This window comes from Gigantopelta aegis, chromosome 3, assembly GCF_016097555.1.
Source record: "Gigantopelta aegis isolate Gae_Host chromosome 3, Gae_host_genome, whole genome shotgun sequence".
Classification (NCBI taxonomy): Eukaryota; Metazoa; Mollusca; class Gastropoda; order Neomphalida; family Peltospiridae; genus Gigantopelta; species Gigantopelta aegis.
Window position 1 is genome coordinate 7,942,656 of NC_054701.1, and position 18,887 is coordinate 7,961,542.

At 40.5% G+C, this 18,887-nt stretch overlaps 1 protein-coding gene across 1 annotated transcript; it reads left to right on the forward strand.

Moving 5' to 3' along the window:
• The first annotated feature begins 741 nt into the window (after positions 1 to 741).
• LOC121367463 lies at positions 742 to 18,804 on the forward strand. The gene is made up of 6 exons (XM_041491646.1): positions 742 to 806; positions 1,767 to 1,823; positions 3,880 to 4,040; positions 4,501 to 4,668; positions 16,935 to 16,981; positions 18,740 to 18,804. The coding sequence occupies exons 2-6, from the start codon at positions 1,780 to 1,782 to the stop codon at positions 18,788 to 18,790; spliced, it is 471 nt and encodes a 156-aa protein (XP_041347580.1). The 5' UTR covers positions 742 to 806; positions 1,767 to 1,779; the 3' UTR covers positions 18,791 to 18,804.
• The last annotated feature ends 83 nt before the right edge of the window (positions 18,805 to 18,887 follow it).

The window sequence follows — 18,887 nt, forward strand, 5'->3', positions numbered from 1 at the left end:
GGCTAAAACTCCTACCTGCAGCCTATCAATCGACATAAACGCCACGGATATAATACTACCATCCCTCACCCTTAAAGTGAGTCAGAAAAACAACTGGGGGTCAAGCTGCTCATTTCTGAAATAATGATTAGCGTCTATGACTACCCTAGTTCCGCACAAAATTCGAGTACTTTTTTTTACAGGTACCCCAAATATGTTTCAAGCACAAGGTTACTTGACACAGTGGTACTAGATGAAATAAAATTGAATACATTTTATGCCCAGATGAAACTATTTTGATTGTCAACCAACACACTCACATTTATCACCAATCACAGCACATGTGGTGTTCACTTCTCTATCACCTCGAACTTTGACCCAGCTGGAAGTTATTTGGTTTAGTACTACCTATAGAGGCATTTCGATCTATTATTTTCAGTGGAAGAACACTATAAGGAACTAGCATATCCTTTATATCGTCCCATTTTAGAAAGAAAAAAACCCCACAGACTTGCAACTTAACGAATAGATTTTAATTAGACTAAAATCATCACAGTATTGATCTTTATATGTTTTAAACTTTTATTTTATAATAAAGTATTCTTACTTTGTTGCATTTTTTACTCTTATATTTTCTGGGGGGGTTTTCTTATTTTCTTCCAAATTCACTATCACACTTCGATTTTGGAAATGACACTCCCATAAGTGTATAAAAGTTGGGAGAAACTACAGGTGACATTAACACGATATCTGCAGGGAAATGGTCGCTATATAAGATGTTGATAGATTAAAACCAGTTAGTGTCATTCTGTGTCAGTTGTCGGCAGGTAGGGTCATACATTGATTTTTATATATATATATATATATATATATATATATATATATATATAAAGTACGTTTACTTACTAATAATGTGTAATACTTGTCAGTGCGACTGTGTGCGTGCATACTGAATAGTTGTTTTACTGAATAATTAAGAAGTATGTGATATTGTAATGATATATTAAATATCAAAGAATGTCAAAGAAGAAATTTAATATCAATATAGGCGTGCTTAAATGTCCGACTGTAACTTATTAAAAGATGATTCCCTAATATACTGGACTGGACTCCCATTTAACAATGAATCATTCATTTTAAAAAACCGGTCTAAATATTTTATTTAACGACGCACTCAACACATTTTATTTACGATTATATGGCGTCGGGTTTTCGGAGAGTGTCTAGTAGTTACTTCTGGCATTGTTAAGATGCGGGGACGGGACGTAGCCTAGTGGTACAGCGCTCACTTGGTGCGCGGTCGGTCTGGGATCGATCCCCGTCAGTGGGCCCATTGGGCTATTTCTCGCTCCAGCCAGTGCACCACGACTGGTATATTAAAGACCATGGTATGTGTTATCCTGTCTGTGGGATGGTGCATATAAAAGATCCTTTGCTGCTAATCGAAAAGAATAGCCCATGAAGTGGCGACAGCGGGTTTCCTCTCTATATATCTGTGTGGTCCTTAACCATATAACCGTAATTAAAATGTGTTGAGTGCATCGTTAAATAAAACATTTCCTTCCTTATTACAACACATTTACACGGCTTACTCATACACATTCTCAGCTAAATACTGCCGATAATTCTTTCATTGAAAATACATTTTATTTCTTAATAAAGAACAAATGTTTAGGCTCTATGTTATATATGTATATTGACCATCATACATTAACATATTTGTTATAATCATACACATCATAATATATATCTATAGACAAATAACTTTGACGTGTGTTTTATTCCAGATACCACCACAAGATGAAGCTCTTAGTCTTTTTACTCGCTATTGCAGTCGTCTACGGGTAAGTGTTTCACAGGCCAACACGCATAGTCCATGCCTAACCACCCATACACTCCTTGGTACCCATATCCCCCAACACCATCCATAAACCCTCCAAAAAACTCATTTAATAATACAAAATGTATTTTAAAAAATTTAAAAATCCAAAAACAATAACAAATATTATAGTGTGGACATGTATTTCTGACCCACCAGGTGGCGTCTGAGTAATGTTTCCATTGCTATAACCCGGACATCAAAGCCACACCGACCACTTTAAAACGGGTTGCTCTATGGTGTATAGATAGCTAGCATGAATACGCCGTAAGTTGTGGTTGAAAAAACCAGCATAGGAGTCCAGGACAGCGTGCTTGAACCTTAATTGGATATTAGCACGAAAATAAGTTGAAATGAATGGATGGTTGGAAAACCGGCCTCAATGGCGCACTGATTAAGCCATCGTACTACAGGCTGGTAGGTACATGGTTCGCAGCCCGGTACCGGCTCCAACCCAAAGCGAATTCTTAAGGGCTCAATGGGTAGGTGTAAGGCTAACACCACTAACCAACTAACAACTAACCTACTGTCCTGGACAGACAGCCCAGATAGCTGAGGTGTGTGCCCAGGACAGCGTGCTTGAACCTTAATTGGATATAAGCATGAAAATAAGTTGAAATGAAATGAAGTGGTTGGAAAAGACGTTTAAATTTCTTTCGATCCTGATTTTTGATGATACGTAAGAAATATAATAATGTTTGATATTGCACGCCACCATTCACAGTTTCACACATTTCAATACAACTTCTATATCAGAATATATTTTGTGAAAAAAAAATATATCGAGAGGGATACGTGGCTGCTATTTTAGGACGTACTCTACCTTGATAACTACCAAGCAAAAACATCAATAGGTTGACCTTGAAATTGTTCAGTTATCCAGTCTTATACCAAAGCACCGCTTCATGTTGCTGTCATGTAAGTGGCAATGTACCGTGGTTATCAATCAGTACTAACATTAACATCCCACTTCAAATAAATGGGCTATTGAAATACTACAGAACATTTTTAAAAGACATTTCACTATTATTACATTATATTTAATAACTAATAACTATTTTCCAAACCGGACTATATGAAGATGCTACAACATGTAACAACAAGTCAGAAATGGTAGTGTGGTGCATTAACCTCAGTGCATGGGGCCCAATTATCCTTCAACCTACTGATGACAACAAATTAGAACCAATATGTATGCGGTCTTGAGACTATCATCATTTTCAAACCGGGCAGTACGAAGGAAGACTTTCAAATTCCTAGATAGATCATAATCACCAACCATCCGAACGTGAATTTCAGTAGCACTTTGACTTTCGTTAATGCGAAACTTGATGATAGATCTTTGATCCAATCTGGTCAAATTTACGTATTAAGGATGGTAAGTTACGCAATATGTAGATACATGTGTATATATATATATATATATATATATATATATATATATATATATATATATATATATATACGAGCCGTGTTATTACAGAATAGCGTTGTTGTATGAAAGAACAAGATATCCGAAAAACTCAAACATATGTTGGTGTACCAAACTTTGGTATCTAGTTGTAGGGACTTTTTCAGTGCCTGTCATACACAATTTAGTACAAACTACTCAGCATTAAACAGCCAAACTAATATTCCAAATTGTATAGCCTACACAAGTTAGTAAAAACTTATCTGTATTAAGCAGTAAAGTATTTTTATAAGTCGGCATTGAAAAGATTCTTCAATGGCTGTCAAGTTGTGTTCCGTGCATAGATTTCGTCGCAAGTACATTCTAACGACGTAACCTGTTTCCGCCATTCACAGTCGCCAAAACAATTCTATCGAGCATTATGTTACGCCACGGAGCTCTTATATTAATTGAATAAAATGATCATCTGATCATTTATCCATCTCTCTCTTTCTCTGTTTGTCTGTCTATCTATGTCTGTCTGTCTCTCTGTCTGTCACTGTCTATCTATCTGTATGTCTGTCTGTCTGTCTGTCTCTCTGTAAATCAATTTATATTCTATGTATTACAGACAGAACGAGAAGACATGTATTCACTCGAACCACGACCAGATCGTGGCTGACAAGGTAGTTCAGAAGGTCTACCAAGACATGCACAAGGGGCGTGGCCCTGACGAACCTATCTCGGAGACCGACATCGCCTTCGAGTTCGTCGCCAAGTTCAACACGGACTGTACGTCACACCAGGCATATTCATTTTCACTGACGCATAAGGAGGTGGGGGTGAGGGGTGGGAGGGGGTGTCTTTTAATAATAATGAAAAAAGTCTTGTACTTTTATTGATGGGGTAACGTTAATTCGATTTACAGAAAAGTCCAGCAGCACACTATTCGTATAGACAAAGACAGGCAGAGACACACAGACACACACAGAGAGACACACAGACACATAAACTCGCACGGAGACATACGCACAGATACATAGATGACCAAACAACAAAGCACACATGCAGGCAGATAGATACACAAATTTCTACATAATATACAGACGCAGAAAGATTGATGCACAGACAGACGAACAGACAGACCGATACACAATGAAATAGCAAGAGAGACAGAGAGAGGTAGAGGTGAAGGCAGGACAATATAGTGTGTGTGTACAGTGGACCTATACCATTGCCCCGACTGTTTCAGTTAACTTCCTCGAGGTGACGCGACACGAGTTCATCTCCCGATGGGAACACGTCTACCGCGACGTGCCCGGCTTCGCCGCCTACATCTTCGAGCACCTTGACGTCACCGCCGACGGTAAACTGACCGTTGATGACGCTGCCGGCGTGATCACTGCTATTGACTCCAACAGTAAGTACACGTGAGCCACACGTGACCTACAATCAGTCTCCGCCAAGCGCATACAGCCACACACTATAAACCTCCATGTCTCAGTGTACTGAGCAAAGAGTGCATACATCACCACCCTACACACCCAGTGAGGAAAAAACTTAAAGTTTTTTTTCTTTAACGACATCACTAGAGCACATTGATTATTTAATAATCGACTATTGGGTGTCAAACAATTGGTAAGTACGACTCGTAGTTATCAGAGGAAACCCGCTACATTTTTCTATTAGCAGCAAGGGATCTTTTATATGCACTTTCCCACAGACAGAAAAGCACATACCACGGCCTTTGATTAGTTGTGCTGCACTGGTTGTGAGTAAAGAGAGTATCCATCAACCCTCTACTGAGTAACAAGTGCATACACCACCCTCTAGCAACAAGTGTGTACACCACTCCTTTAGTAATAAGTGTATACACCACCCATCTAGTAACAAGTGTACACACCACCCCTTTAGTAATGTGTATACACCACCCATCTAGTAACAAGTGTGTACACCATCCCTTTAGTAATAAGTGTATACACCACCTTCTAGTGGACTCTTTGACCACCTCTCCGCCCCCCCGCCCCCCCCCCCCTTAGACACAAAAGTTCGTCTCTTTTGGCTTCAAAATACGTTTGCTACGGTCCCTAACAAGTGTATACCCCACCCCTCTAGTAACACGTGTATACCCCACCCCTCTAGTAACAAGTGTATACTCCACCCCTCTAGTAAGAAGTGTATACCCCACCCGTCTAGTAACAAGTGTATACCCCACCCCTCTAGTAACAAGAGTGTACCCCACCCCTTTAGTAACAAGTGTGTACACCACCCCTCTAGTAACAAATCTGTACACCACCTCTAGTAACAAATGTGTACTCACCCCTCTAGTAACAAGTGTATACCCCACCCCTCTAGTAACAAGTGTATACACCACCCCTCTAGCAACAAGTGTATACCCCACCCCTCTAGTAACAAATGTGTACACCACCCCTCTAGTAACAAGTGTATTCACCACCCTCTAGTAACAAGTGTATACCCCACCCCTCTAGTAACAAGTGTATACACCAGCCCTCTAGTAACAAATGTGTACCCCACCCCTCTAGTAACAAGTGTGTACCCCACCCCTCTAGTAACAAGTGTATACCCCACCCCTCTAGTAACAAGTGTATACACCACCTCTCTAGTAACAAATGTGTACACCACCCCTCTAGTAACAAATGTGTACCCCACCCCTCTAGTAACAAGTGTATACCCGAACCCGCTAGTAACAAGTGTATACCCCGCCCCTCTATTAACAAATGTGTACCCCACCCCTCTAGTAACAAACGTGTACTCCACCCTCTAGTAACAAGTGTATACACCACCCCTCTAGTAACAAGTGTATACACCACCCCGCTAGTAACAGGTGTATACACCACCCCTCTAGTAACAGGTGTATACACCACCCCTTTAGTAATAAGTGTATACACCACCCATCTAGTAACAAGTGTATATACCACCTCTTTAGTAACAAGTGTATACACCACCCTCTAGTAACAAGTGTATACCCCACCCCTCTAGTAACAAGTGTATACACCACCCTCTAGTAACAAGTGTATACCCCACCCCTCTAGTAACAAGTGTATACACCACCCTCTAGTAACAAGTGTATACCCCACCCCTCTAGTAACAAGTGTATACACCACCCCTCTAGTAACAAGTGTATACACCACCCCTCTAGTAACAAGTGTGTACACCACTCCTCTAGTAACAAGTGTATACACCACCCTCTAGTAACAAAGTGTATACACCACTCCTCTAGTAACAAGTGTATACACCACCCTCTAGTAACAAGTGTATACACCACCCTCTAGTAACAAGTGTATACACCATTCCTCTAGTAACAAGTGTGTACAACACCCCTTTAGTAACAAGTGTATACACCACCCCTCTAGCAACAAGTGTGTACACCACCCCTCTAGTAAGGGACCGTAGCAAAAGCATATGAAGCCAAAAGAGACTAAAGCATTTAGTCTCTCTGCAGACCCCCCCCCCCCCCCCCCCCCCCCCCCCCCCCCCCCCCCCAAGAGACTAAAACAAGAGCAACTTTGGCTTCACATTGGTGGACGTGCCCAAGGTGCTATGTGAACCAATTTGTTTTTGTTGAAAGAGACAGGGAGAGCTTTTCCCCCAGTTTACCTTCAACAAAAACAAAATAGAGAATATTTAGATATAAATAAAAAGAATGTTCTGGTGGGGTTTTTTAATTCTCTTTAATAAAATGAAAGTTTTGATATTAAACAGGGCTCAATGCAGAAGTTTTTTGGGGTTTTTTTTCACTTGCTGCTGGCTAGTAAACGAAATATATTCGGTGGCCAAATTTCTTCATCACTCGCCACAGATACGGTTAACCGGAATAAGCCCGGGTTTTCGTAATCCGCACACGAGTTACGTTACTAATACAGGCAAAGAGTTTTGATAGATCTCGAGTGCGTTCAGCATAACGGCACTCTTTAGAGGTAATCTTAAAAACGGCGATACATACACTCAAAGGAAAATGGCGAAAAAACCCTTAATATATTTAATGTCTCTGCACTTTATTTCATGTAACTTGAGAAAGCATTTGGTGAGATATTAACACAATTGTAATTAAAATACAACCGATTTCAGTCGGACAAAATGACGTCACTACGTTGTTTTGTGATGTAGATTGGCAGCATTGTCCTATTTCGGCTATGTTCAACTTCAAGATGCGTTGTAAAAGCATGCGCTGCGCATGGCTTCCGTTTTCGGTTTGGTATCGTCGTCTGCAGTGAAAAACGTCGCGGAATTTGAAACTACACAGATCGTATTTCAATTCCTTTTTGATTTTTAGAGGGTGAAGCTTTTTTTTTCCCAAAAAAGACAAAAAGACCCTAGTGGACTCTTTGACCACCTCTCCGCCCCCCCCCCCCCCCCCCCCTTAGACACAAAAGTTCGTCTCTTTTGGCTTCAAAATACTTTTGCTACGGTCCCTAACAAATGTGTACCCCACCCCTCTAGTAACGAGTGTATACACCACCCCCTCAAGGAACGAGTGTATACACCAACCCACTAGTAACAAGTGTATACACCATCCCCTCTAGTAACAAGTGTATACACCACCACTCTAGTAACAAGTGTGTACACCACCCTCTAGTAACAAGTGTACACACCACCCCTCTAGTATACACCACCCCTCTAGTAACAAGTGTATACACCACCCCTCTAGCAACAAGTGTGTACACCACCCCTCTAGTAACAAGTGTGTACACCACCTCTAGTAACAAATGTGTACACCACCCCTCTAGTAACAAGTGTGTACACCACCACCCTAGTAACAAATGTGTACACCACCCCTCTAGTAACAAGTGTGTACACCACCTCTAGTAACAAATATGTACACCACCCCTCTAGTAACAAGTGTGTACACCACCCCTCTAGTAACAAATGTGTACACCACCCTCTAGTAACAAGTGTATACACCACCCCTCTATTAACAAGTGTATACACCACCCCTCTAGTAACAAGTGTATACACCACCGCTCTAGTAACAAGTGTATGCACCACCCCACTAGTAACAAGTGCATACACCACCCCAATAGTAATACGTGCATACACCACCCCGCTAGTAACAAGTGTATACACCACCCCTCTAGTAACAAGTGTATACATCACCCCTCTAGTAACAAGTGTGTACACCACTCCTCTAGTAACAAGTGTATACACCACCCTCTAGTAACAAAGTGTATACACCACTCCTCTAGTAACAAGTGTATACACCACCCTCTAGTAACAAGTGTATACACCACCCTCTAGTAACAAGTGTATACACCATTCCTCTAGTAACAAGTGTGTACAACACCCCTTTAGTAACAAGTGTATACACCACCCCTCTAGCAACAAGTGTGTACACCACCCCTCTAGTAAGGGACCGTAGCAAAAGCATATGAAGCCAAAAGAGACTAAATCATTTAGTCTCTCTGCAGACCCCCCCCCCCCCCCCCCCCCCCCCCCAAGAGACTAAAACAAGAGCAACTTTGGCTTCACATTGGTGGACGTGCCCAAGGTGCTATGTGAACCAATTTGTTTTTGTTGAAAGAGACAGGGAGAGCTTTTCCCCCAGTTTACCTTCAACAAAAACAAAATAGAGAATATTTAGATATAAATAAAAAGAATGTTCTGGTGGGTTTTTTTAATTCTCTTTAATAAAATGAAAGTTTTGATATTAAACAGGGCTCAATGCAGAAGTTTTTTGGGGTTTTTTTTCACTTGCTGCTGGCTAGTAAACGAAATATATTCGGTGGCCAAATTTCTTCATCACTCGCCACAGATACGGTTAACCGGAATAAGCCCGGGTTTTCGTAATCCGCACACGAGTTACGTTACTAATACAGGCAAAGAGTTTTGATAGATCTCGAGTGCGTTCAGCATAACGGCACTCTTTAGAGGTAATCTTAAAAACGGCGATACATACACTCAAAGGAAAATGGCGAAAAAACCCTTAATATATTTAATGTCTCTGCACTTTATTTCATGTAACTTGAGAAAGCATTTGGTGAGATATTAACACAATTGTAATTAAAATACAACCGATTTCAGTCGGACAAAATGACGTCACTACGTTGTTTTGTGATGTAGATTGGCAGCATTGTCCTATTTCGGCTATGTTCAACTTCAAGATGCGTTGTAAAAGCATGCGCTGCGCATGGCTTCCGTTTTCGGTTTGGTATCGTCGTCTGCAGTGAAAAACGTCGCGGAATTTGAAACTACACAGATCGTATTTCAATTCCTTTTTGATTTTTAGAGGGTGAAGCCTTTTTTTCCCCAAAAAGACAAAAAGACCCTAGTGGACTCTTTGACCACCTCTCCGCCCCCCCCCCCCCCCCCCCCCCCCCCTTAGACACAAAAGTTCGTCTCTTTTGGCTTCAAAATACTTTTGCTACGGTCCCTAACAAATGTGTACCCCACCCCTCTAGTAACGAGTGTATACACCACCCCCTCAAGGAACGAGTGTATACACCAACCCACTAGTAACAAGTGTATACACCATCCCCTCTAGTAACAAGTGTATACACCACCACTCTAGTAACAAGTGTGTACACCACCCTCTAGTAACAAGTGTACACACCACCCCTCTAGTATACACCACCCCTCTAGTAACAAGTGTATACACCACCCCTCTAGCAACAAGTGTGTACACCACCCCTCTAGTAACAAGTGTGTACACCACCTCTAGTAACAAATGTGTACACCACCCCTCTAGTAACAAGTGTGTACACCACCACCCTAGTAACAAATGTGTACACCACCCCTCTAGTAACAAGTGTGTACACCACCTCTAGTAACAAATATGTACACCACCCCTCTAGTAACAAGTGTGTACACCACCCCTCTAGTAACAAATGTGTACACCACCCTCTAGTAACAAGTGTATACACCACCCCTCTATTAACAAGTGTATACACCACCCCTCTAGTAACAAGTGTATACACCACCGCTCTAGTAACAAGTGTATGCACCACCCCACTAGTAACAAGTGCATACACCACCCCAATAGTAATACGTGCATACACCACCCCGCTAGTAACAAGTGTATACACCACCCCTCTAGTAACAAGTGTATACATCACCCCTCTAGTAACAAGTGTGTACACCACTCCTCTAGTAACAAGTGTATACACCACCCTCTAGTAACAAAGTGTATACACCACTCCTCTAGTAACAAGTGTATACACCACCCTCTAGTAACAAGTGTATACACCACCCTCTAGTAACAAGTGTATACACCATTCCTCTAGTAACAAGTGTGTACAACACCCCTTTAGTAACAAGTGTATACACCACCCCTCTAGCAACAAGTGTGTACACCACCCCTCTAGTAAGGGACCGTAGCAAAAGCATATGAAGCCAAAAGAGACTAAATCATTTAGTCTCTCTGCAGACCCCCCCCCCCCCCCCCCCCCCCCCCCCCCAAGAGACTAAAACAAGAGCAACTTTGGCTTCACATTGGTGGACGTGCCCAAGGTGCTATGTGAACCAATTTGTTTTTGTTGAAAGAGACAGGGAGAGCTTTTCCCCCAGTTTACCTTCAACAAAAACAAAATAGAGAATATTTAGATATAAATAAAAAGAATGTTCTGGTGGGTTTTTTTAATTCTCTTTAATAAAATGAAAGTTTTGATATTAAACAGGGCTCAATGCAGAAGTTTTTTGGGGTTTTTTTTCACTTGCTGCTGGCTAGTAAACGAAATATATTCGGTGGCCAAATTTCTTCATCACTCGCCACAGATACGGTTAACCGGAATAAGCCCGGGTTTTCGTAATCCGCACACGAGTTACGTTACTAATACAGGCAAAGAGTTTTGATAGATCTCGAGTGCGTTCAGCATAACGGCACTCTTTAGAGGTAATCTTAAAAACGGCGATACATACACTCAAAGGAAAATGGCGAAAAAACCCTTAATATATTTAATGTCTCTGCACTTTATTTCATGTAACTTGAGAAAGCATTTGGTGAGATATTAACACAATTGTAATTAAAATACAACCGATTTCAGTCGGACAAAATGACGTCACTACGTTGTTTTGTGATGTAGATTGGCAGCATTGTCCTATTTCGGCTATGTTCAACTTCAAGATGCGTTGTAAAGGTTGCACTATACCAATTAATTTCCGGCTGGGTCGAAGTTCGAGGTGTACCGAACTTTTGATAGAGAAGTTAACACCACAAGTCCTGTGATTGGTTATAAATGTGAGTGTGTTGGTTGTAAAAAAAATTAGTTTCATCTGGGCTAAAAATGTATGCAATTTTATTTGATGTAGTACCACCGTGTCAAGTAGCCTTGTGCTTGGAACATGTATGGGGTACCTGTAAAAAAAAGTACTAAAATTTTGTGCGAAACTAGGGGTGTTGCAGAAACATCTGGTTATACCGAAAATGAGCCATGAAAGGTACCATTTTCTGCAGTTAATACTTTGAGGTAGGGGTTGTGTAGTACTGATATTTATGGGTCACAGTTTGGTTGATATATTGCATATAGTGTTTTTAAACACAAACGTTAACATGGTCGCCTATGGGATTTGAATTGGTATAGTCCAACCTATAGCACATATTCAGTGCATAATAAAAAAGATTATGATTTTTGTGATTAATTAAATTAAACTACACTATTTGATTAATTAGCCGTCACTCGGCCATGCAAGTTCACAATGACCTTGACCTTGACAATAATTACTGTACATAGCTCTGAATGGAGTTTTGGAACAAAAATTAGCACTGAGGAAAAGTTGGTTTTGGCCTATAATTCATACTATACAGATTTGAATGTTCTTATTTACATGGTGTTTGACTTGACATATACAACTGCTCTTAAATATGTTAATATATCTAGGCAGTCTGAACTTAGATTTTAATAGCAATTTATTTTTATATTAAAAATAACATGTGCCAATATTGGGATAATGTCTTTAACTTCTATAAACATAGTTAATGTTTCATGTGTGTACTTCTGATAGCTTAACTTTTTAAAGACCTTGATTTTTATTGTCCTTTTGGCATATTTATAGGGTGCTAAGTCATATTTTAGACAAATTTGTAGTTTTAGGGGAAACATTTTTTTACTTTGAAGAATTTTTTACCAAAGCCATAATTAAAAATTTTGTCACTATTGTGTCTTCTGTTCTCATTTATACATAACAATAAGCTTGTTAAACATATCTTTAGGTCTCCAGATCAAATCTTTTTTTAAAATAATCACAGTTTTAGTTTGCCCCATGTAAGTGTATTTTAAGTGTATACTAGATTTGGAACCAATTTTTCCAGATTTGATTATCTACCTTGGTGTAATTTGATGATTTATTTTATTGTTAATGCTGTATTATCCAATGTTAATAGCTAAATGATATGCTAGATTACAGATTGTAGGAATACATCCAATATACATATTGTATTGATCTGGATATAGAAAAATAATGCAATAAAATAGATGTTTCGGTAATTATGTCACTTAAAAACAGGTTTTTTTAGTAATGAATCAAAAATAAATATGCGAAAGCTGCATGATAATTCCAGATATTACAAATTTTTAAAACCTCCAACTACAGTAGGGTATACATAAAATATAGTCAGGAATATTGGTGGCTGCCAATGGTTTTGATGGTCCAATTTGAAAATCTGCATAGCTGATGGATTTGAAATTCCCGCACATGGTAACTTGAAGATGCCCACACTCAGCATACAGGATTTTCTTCCAACAGTGATGTGCAGGACATTAAGTCATTACTTCATACAGATGCAGTCATGTTGGTTTTTCCTTCCTCAGACATTGTATTTTTTTAATACTGATATTTCTTTGATGTGCCTATTGAGGTCTTCATAATCAAGGGGTCAGTCAAGTACATGTGTTTCAATGGAATAAGTTTAAGGAGTTGAGGTACTCTGAATAGCCATGCTGTCTCTACATATATAGCTGAGCACACACACACATCTGACAATAAATATCTTCAGGAGTATTATTTTTAAAAACATTATTTTTTCAAATATGACATATTGCATTTGTACAAAACTGTACAAAATACATGTGTTTTGTGAGGTGTACATTAAATTAGGTTGCACTGTAGAAACAACAGTTTCAGTGAGGTTGTCAGTTTATGTCAGAAGACACCAGATCCTGGTTGTCATAAAAACACATGATTCACCACCTTTTGAAACATGTATGTTATCAGTATAGGTTGCACTATACCAATTAATTTCCGGCTGGGTCGAAGTTCGAGGTGTACCGAACTTTTGATAGAGAAGTTAACACCACAAGTCCTGTGATTGGTTAAAATGTGAGTGTGTTGGTTGTAAAAAAAATTAGTTTCATCTGGGCTAAAAATGTATGCAATTTTATTTGATGTAGTACCACCGTGTCAAGTAGCCTTGTGCTTGGAACATGTATGGGGTACCTGTAAAAAAAAGTACTAAAATTTTGTGCGAAACTAGGGGTGTTGCAGAAACATCTGGTTATACCGAAAATGAGCCATGAAAGGTACCATTTTCTGCAGTTAATACTTTGAGGTAGGGGTTGTAGTACTGATATTTATGGGTCACAGTTTGGTTGATATATTGCATATAGTGTTTTTAAACACAAACGTTAACATGGTCGCCTATGGGATTTGAATTGGTATAGTCCAACCTAAAAGCATGCGCTGCGCATGGCTTCCGTTTTCGGTTTGGTATCGTCGTCTGCAGTGAAAAACGTCGCGGAATTTGAAACTACACAGATCGTATTTCAATTCCTTTTTGATTTTTAGAGGGTGAAGCCTTTTTTTCCCAAAAAAGACAAAAAGACCCTAGTGGACTCTTTGACCACCTCTCCGCCCCCCCCCCCCCCCCCCCCCCTTAGACACAAAAGTTCGTCTCTTTTGGCTTCAAAATACTTTTGCTACGGTCCCTAACAAATGTGTACCCCACCCCTCTAGTAACGAGTGTATACACCACCCCCTCAAGGAACGAGTGTATACACCAACCCACTAGTAACAAGTGTATACACCATCCCCTCTAGTAACAAGTGTATACACCACCACTCTAGTAACAAGTGTGTACACCACCCTCTAGTAACAAGTGTACACACCACCCCTCTAGTATACACCACCCCTCTAGTAACAAGTGTATACACCACCCCTCTAGCAACAAGTGTGTACACCACCCCTCTAGTAACAAGTGTGTACACCACCTCTAGTAACAAATGTGTACACCACCCCTCTAGTAACAAGTGTGTACACCACCACCCCTAGTAACAAATGTGTACACCACCCCTCTAGTAACAAGTGTGTACACCACCTCTAGTAACAAATATGTACACCACCCCTCTAGTAACAAGTGTGTACACCACCCCTCTAGTAACAAATGTGTACACCACCCTCTAGTAACAAGTGTATACACCACCCCTCTATTAACAAGTGTATACACCACCCCTCTAGTAACAAGTGTATACACCACCGCTCTAGTAACAAGTGTATGCACCACCCCACTAGTAACAAGTGCATACACCACCCCAATAGTAATACGTGCATACACCACCCCGCTAGTAACAAGTGTATACACCACCCCTCTAGTAACAAGTGTATACATCACCCCTCTAGTAACAAGTGTGTACACCACTCCTCTAGTAACAAGTGTATACACCACCCTCTAGTAACAAAGTGTATACACCACTCCTCTAGTAACAAGTGTATACACCACCCTCTAGTAACAAGTGTATACACCACCCTCTAGTAACAAGTGTATACACCATTCCTCTAGTAACAAGTGTGTACAACACCCCTTTAGTAACAAGTGTATACACCACCCCTCTAGCAACAAGTGTGTACACCACCCCTCTAGTAAGGGACCGTAGCAAAAGCATATGAAGCCAAAAGAGACTAAATCATTTAGTCTCTCTGCAGACCCCCCTCCCCCCCCCCCCCCCCCCCCCCAAGAGACTAAAACAAGAGCAACTTTGGCTTCACATTGGTGGACGTGCCCAAGGTGCTATGTGAACCAATTTGTTTTTGTTGAAAGAGACAGGGAGAGCTTTTCCCCCAGTTTACCTTCAACAAAACAAAATAGAGAATATTTAGATATAAATAAAAAGAATGTTCTGGTGGGTTTTTTTTAATTCTCTTTAATAAAATGAAAGTTTTGATATTAAACAGGGCTCAATGCAGAAGTTTTTTGGGGTTTTTTTTCACTTGCTGCTGGCTAGTAAACGAAATATATTCGGTGGCCAAATTTCTTCATCACTCGCCACAGATACGGTTAACCGGAATAAGCCCGGGTTTTCGTAATCCGCACACGAGTTACGTTACTAATACAGGCAAAGAGTTTTGATAGATCTCGAGTGCGTTCAGCATAACGGCACTCTTTAGAGGTAATCTTAAAAACGGCGATACATACACTCAAAGGAAAATGGCGAAAAAACCCTTAATATATTTAATGTCTCTGCACTTTATTTCATGTAATTTGAGAAAGCATTTGGTGAGATATTAACACAATTGTAATTAAAATACAACCGATTTCAGTCGGACAAAATGACGTCACTACGTTGTTTTGTGATGTAGATTGGCAGCACTGTCCTATTTCGGCTATGTTCAACTTCAAGATGCGTTGTAAAAGCATGCGCTGCGCATGGCTTCCGTTTTCGGTTTGGTATCGTCGTCTGCAGTGAAAAACGTCGCGGAATTTGAAACTACACAGATCGTATTTCAATTCCTTTTTGATTTTTAGAGGGTGAAGCCTTTTTTTCCCAAAAAAGACAAAAAGACCCTAGTGGACTCTTTGACCACCTCTCCGCCCCCCGCCCCCCCCCCCCCTTAGACACAAAAGTTCGTCTCTTTTGGCTTCAAAATACTTTTGCTACGGTCCCTAACAAATGTGTACCCCACCCCTCTAGTAACGAGTGTATACACCACCCCCTCAAGGAACGAGTGTATACACCAACCCACTAGTAACAAGTGTATACACCATCCCCTCTAGTAACAAGTGTATACACCACCACTCTAGTAACAAGTGTGTACACCACCCTCTAGTAACAAGTGTACACACCACCCCTCTAGTATACACCACCCCTCTAGTAACAAGTGTATACACCACCCCTCTAGCAACAAGTGTGTACACCACCCCTCTAGTAACAAGTGTGTACACCACCTCTAGTAACAAATGTGTACACCACCCCTCTAGTAACAAGTGTGTACACCACCACCCTAGTAACAAATGTGTACACCACCCCTCTAGTAACAAGTGTGTACACCACCTCTAGTAACAAATATGTACACCACCCCTCTAGTAACAAGTGTGTACACCACCCCTCTAGTAACAAATGTGTACACCACCCTCTAGTAACAAGTGTATACACCACCCCTCTATTAACAAGTGTATACACCACCCCTCTAGTAACAAGTGTATACACCACCGCTCTAGTAACAAGTGTATGCACCACCCCACTAGTAACAAGTGCATACACCACCCCAATAGTAATACGTGCATACACCACCCCGCTAGTAACAAGTGTATACACCACCCCTCTAGTAACAAGTGTATACATCACCCCTCTAGTAACAAGTGTATACACCACCCCTCTAGTACATTGTCCTCCGCAAAAACTCCTCAATCCGGACCTGATAACAAAGGTCTAAATCCACGTTCTAGTCGGTACGTGTACGTACACCTACACCTAATGTACATGCTATAATCATTTTATTAACATTCTCTTTTACACCTTACAGAGGACGGAGTCGCCACTGGTCGCGAGTTCGAACTGTGGATGCTCGACGTAAGTTTTTTCTATCATATAATATGTTACATTTTCAGTGCAATCAAAGTATCTTAATTTGATAACTTTGCAAATTAGATGTAAATTAGTCGAGGTCTCGGCACTAGGTCTATTGACATTTAAGCAAACGTACTCCATGCTTGACGTGTGCATTTATAGTCATCAAATAAAAACATTTCAATGGCAATTTGACACTGAAAGCTGTACAGCGTTCAGAAAACAAAAAACGTTAGGTATAACTTTATTTTGTAAGGACATCCAAAATGACGTCATTCGAGTTTGACGTCATTTCCATTCAAAAATACACCGCGCCACATATGCTTATGTCATTTGAATATCTAGTAATGGCGGACTGGAATTAAAGTTGTACAGTTTACAAAAACACGTTATATTAAGCTTGAGCTTATAAGATAAAGAGATTATTACCCTCGTATATTTCGGTATCGTCAATATCATATATTAGGAATAAAAACAATGTATTCCTAATATATGATATTGACGATACCGAAAAACACTCTGGTAATAATCTCTATATATCTGTATCTACTTCTCGTGAATAGCCAAACCATGTTGGACCGGCCCTCGGTGGTGCCGTGGTTAAACCATCGGACATAAGGCTAGTAGGTACAGGGTTCGCAGCCCGGTACCGGCTCCCACCCAGAGCGAATTTTAACGACTCAATGGGTAGGAGTAAGACCACTACACCCACTTCTTTCTCAGTAATAATTAACCACTAACAACTAACCTATTGTCCTGGACAGACAGACCTGATAGCTGAGGTGTGTGCCCAGGACAGCGTGCTTGAACTTCAATTTGATACAAGCTCGACAATAAGATAAAATGAAATGAACCATGTTGGACTCGATTTGTAGTTAGTGGATGAGTATAGTGGAACTCGGAGCGATGCACTCCTGGATCTTACTAAGGAAGGAAGGAAATGATTTAGTTAACCACGCACTCACGTTTTATTTACGGTTATATGGCGTCACAGGACCACACAAATATTGAGGAGAAATCTCGCTGTCGCCACTTCATGGGCTACTCTTTTCGATTAGCAGCAAGGGATCTTTTATATGCACCATCCCACAGACAGGGTAGTACATACCACGGCCTTTGATATACCAGTCGTGGTGCACTGGCTGGAACTGAAATAGCCCAATGAGCCCACCGACGGGGATCGATCCCAGACCGACCGCGCATCGAGCGAACGCTTTACAACTGGGTTACGTTCCGCCCCCTAGATGTTGCTAGTGCTCCACGACTGGTATATCACATGCTGTTATGTATGCGGGAAATATTGTTTAAAATATATCTTGCTGTTATTCGTTGGAAGTAGCCTATGTGGTGACAGTGGGTTTCTTTTCTCAGTGACCAGATTGAGTCAGGCACGGCCGAGCGGGGGGGGGGGGGGGGGGGGGGGGGGAGGCTCTAGCACCTCCAATAATTTTTAATCAAAAATATTATTGATAGTAATTCTTAATGCAGAAGGTCTATTTGCTTCCGCCGTGTCTGTGAGTATGTAAATGGTATGATTGTGTTACTCGGCTTGTGCTAAAATTGAGCGTGGAAAGTATGAAAGAGTCCGACCTTAAATATTTGCTGAGGTGTCCTCAATCATTCTTTTTGTTTACTTACTTACTTTCTTACTTACTTAATTACTTACTTGCATTTTGTTTATTTCAAATGTATTTATTTAAATATTTACACATGCGTATTAATTAATACCAGTATTACATGTTTTACATTCTTTATTTCCAGCTTTACCATAACTGCAGAGAGGTTGGCTGGTACCATGGTGACAAAAATTAAATTGTTTGCCAAATTGTCGTTGTTCGCATGCTTCTTTCTTTCACATTACCCCTTTGTCGTGACTTTGCAAACATTAGTCATCTTTAGTACTCGTAAT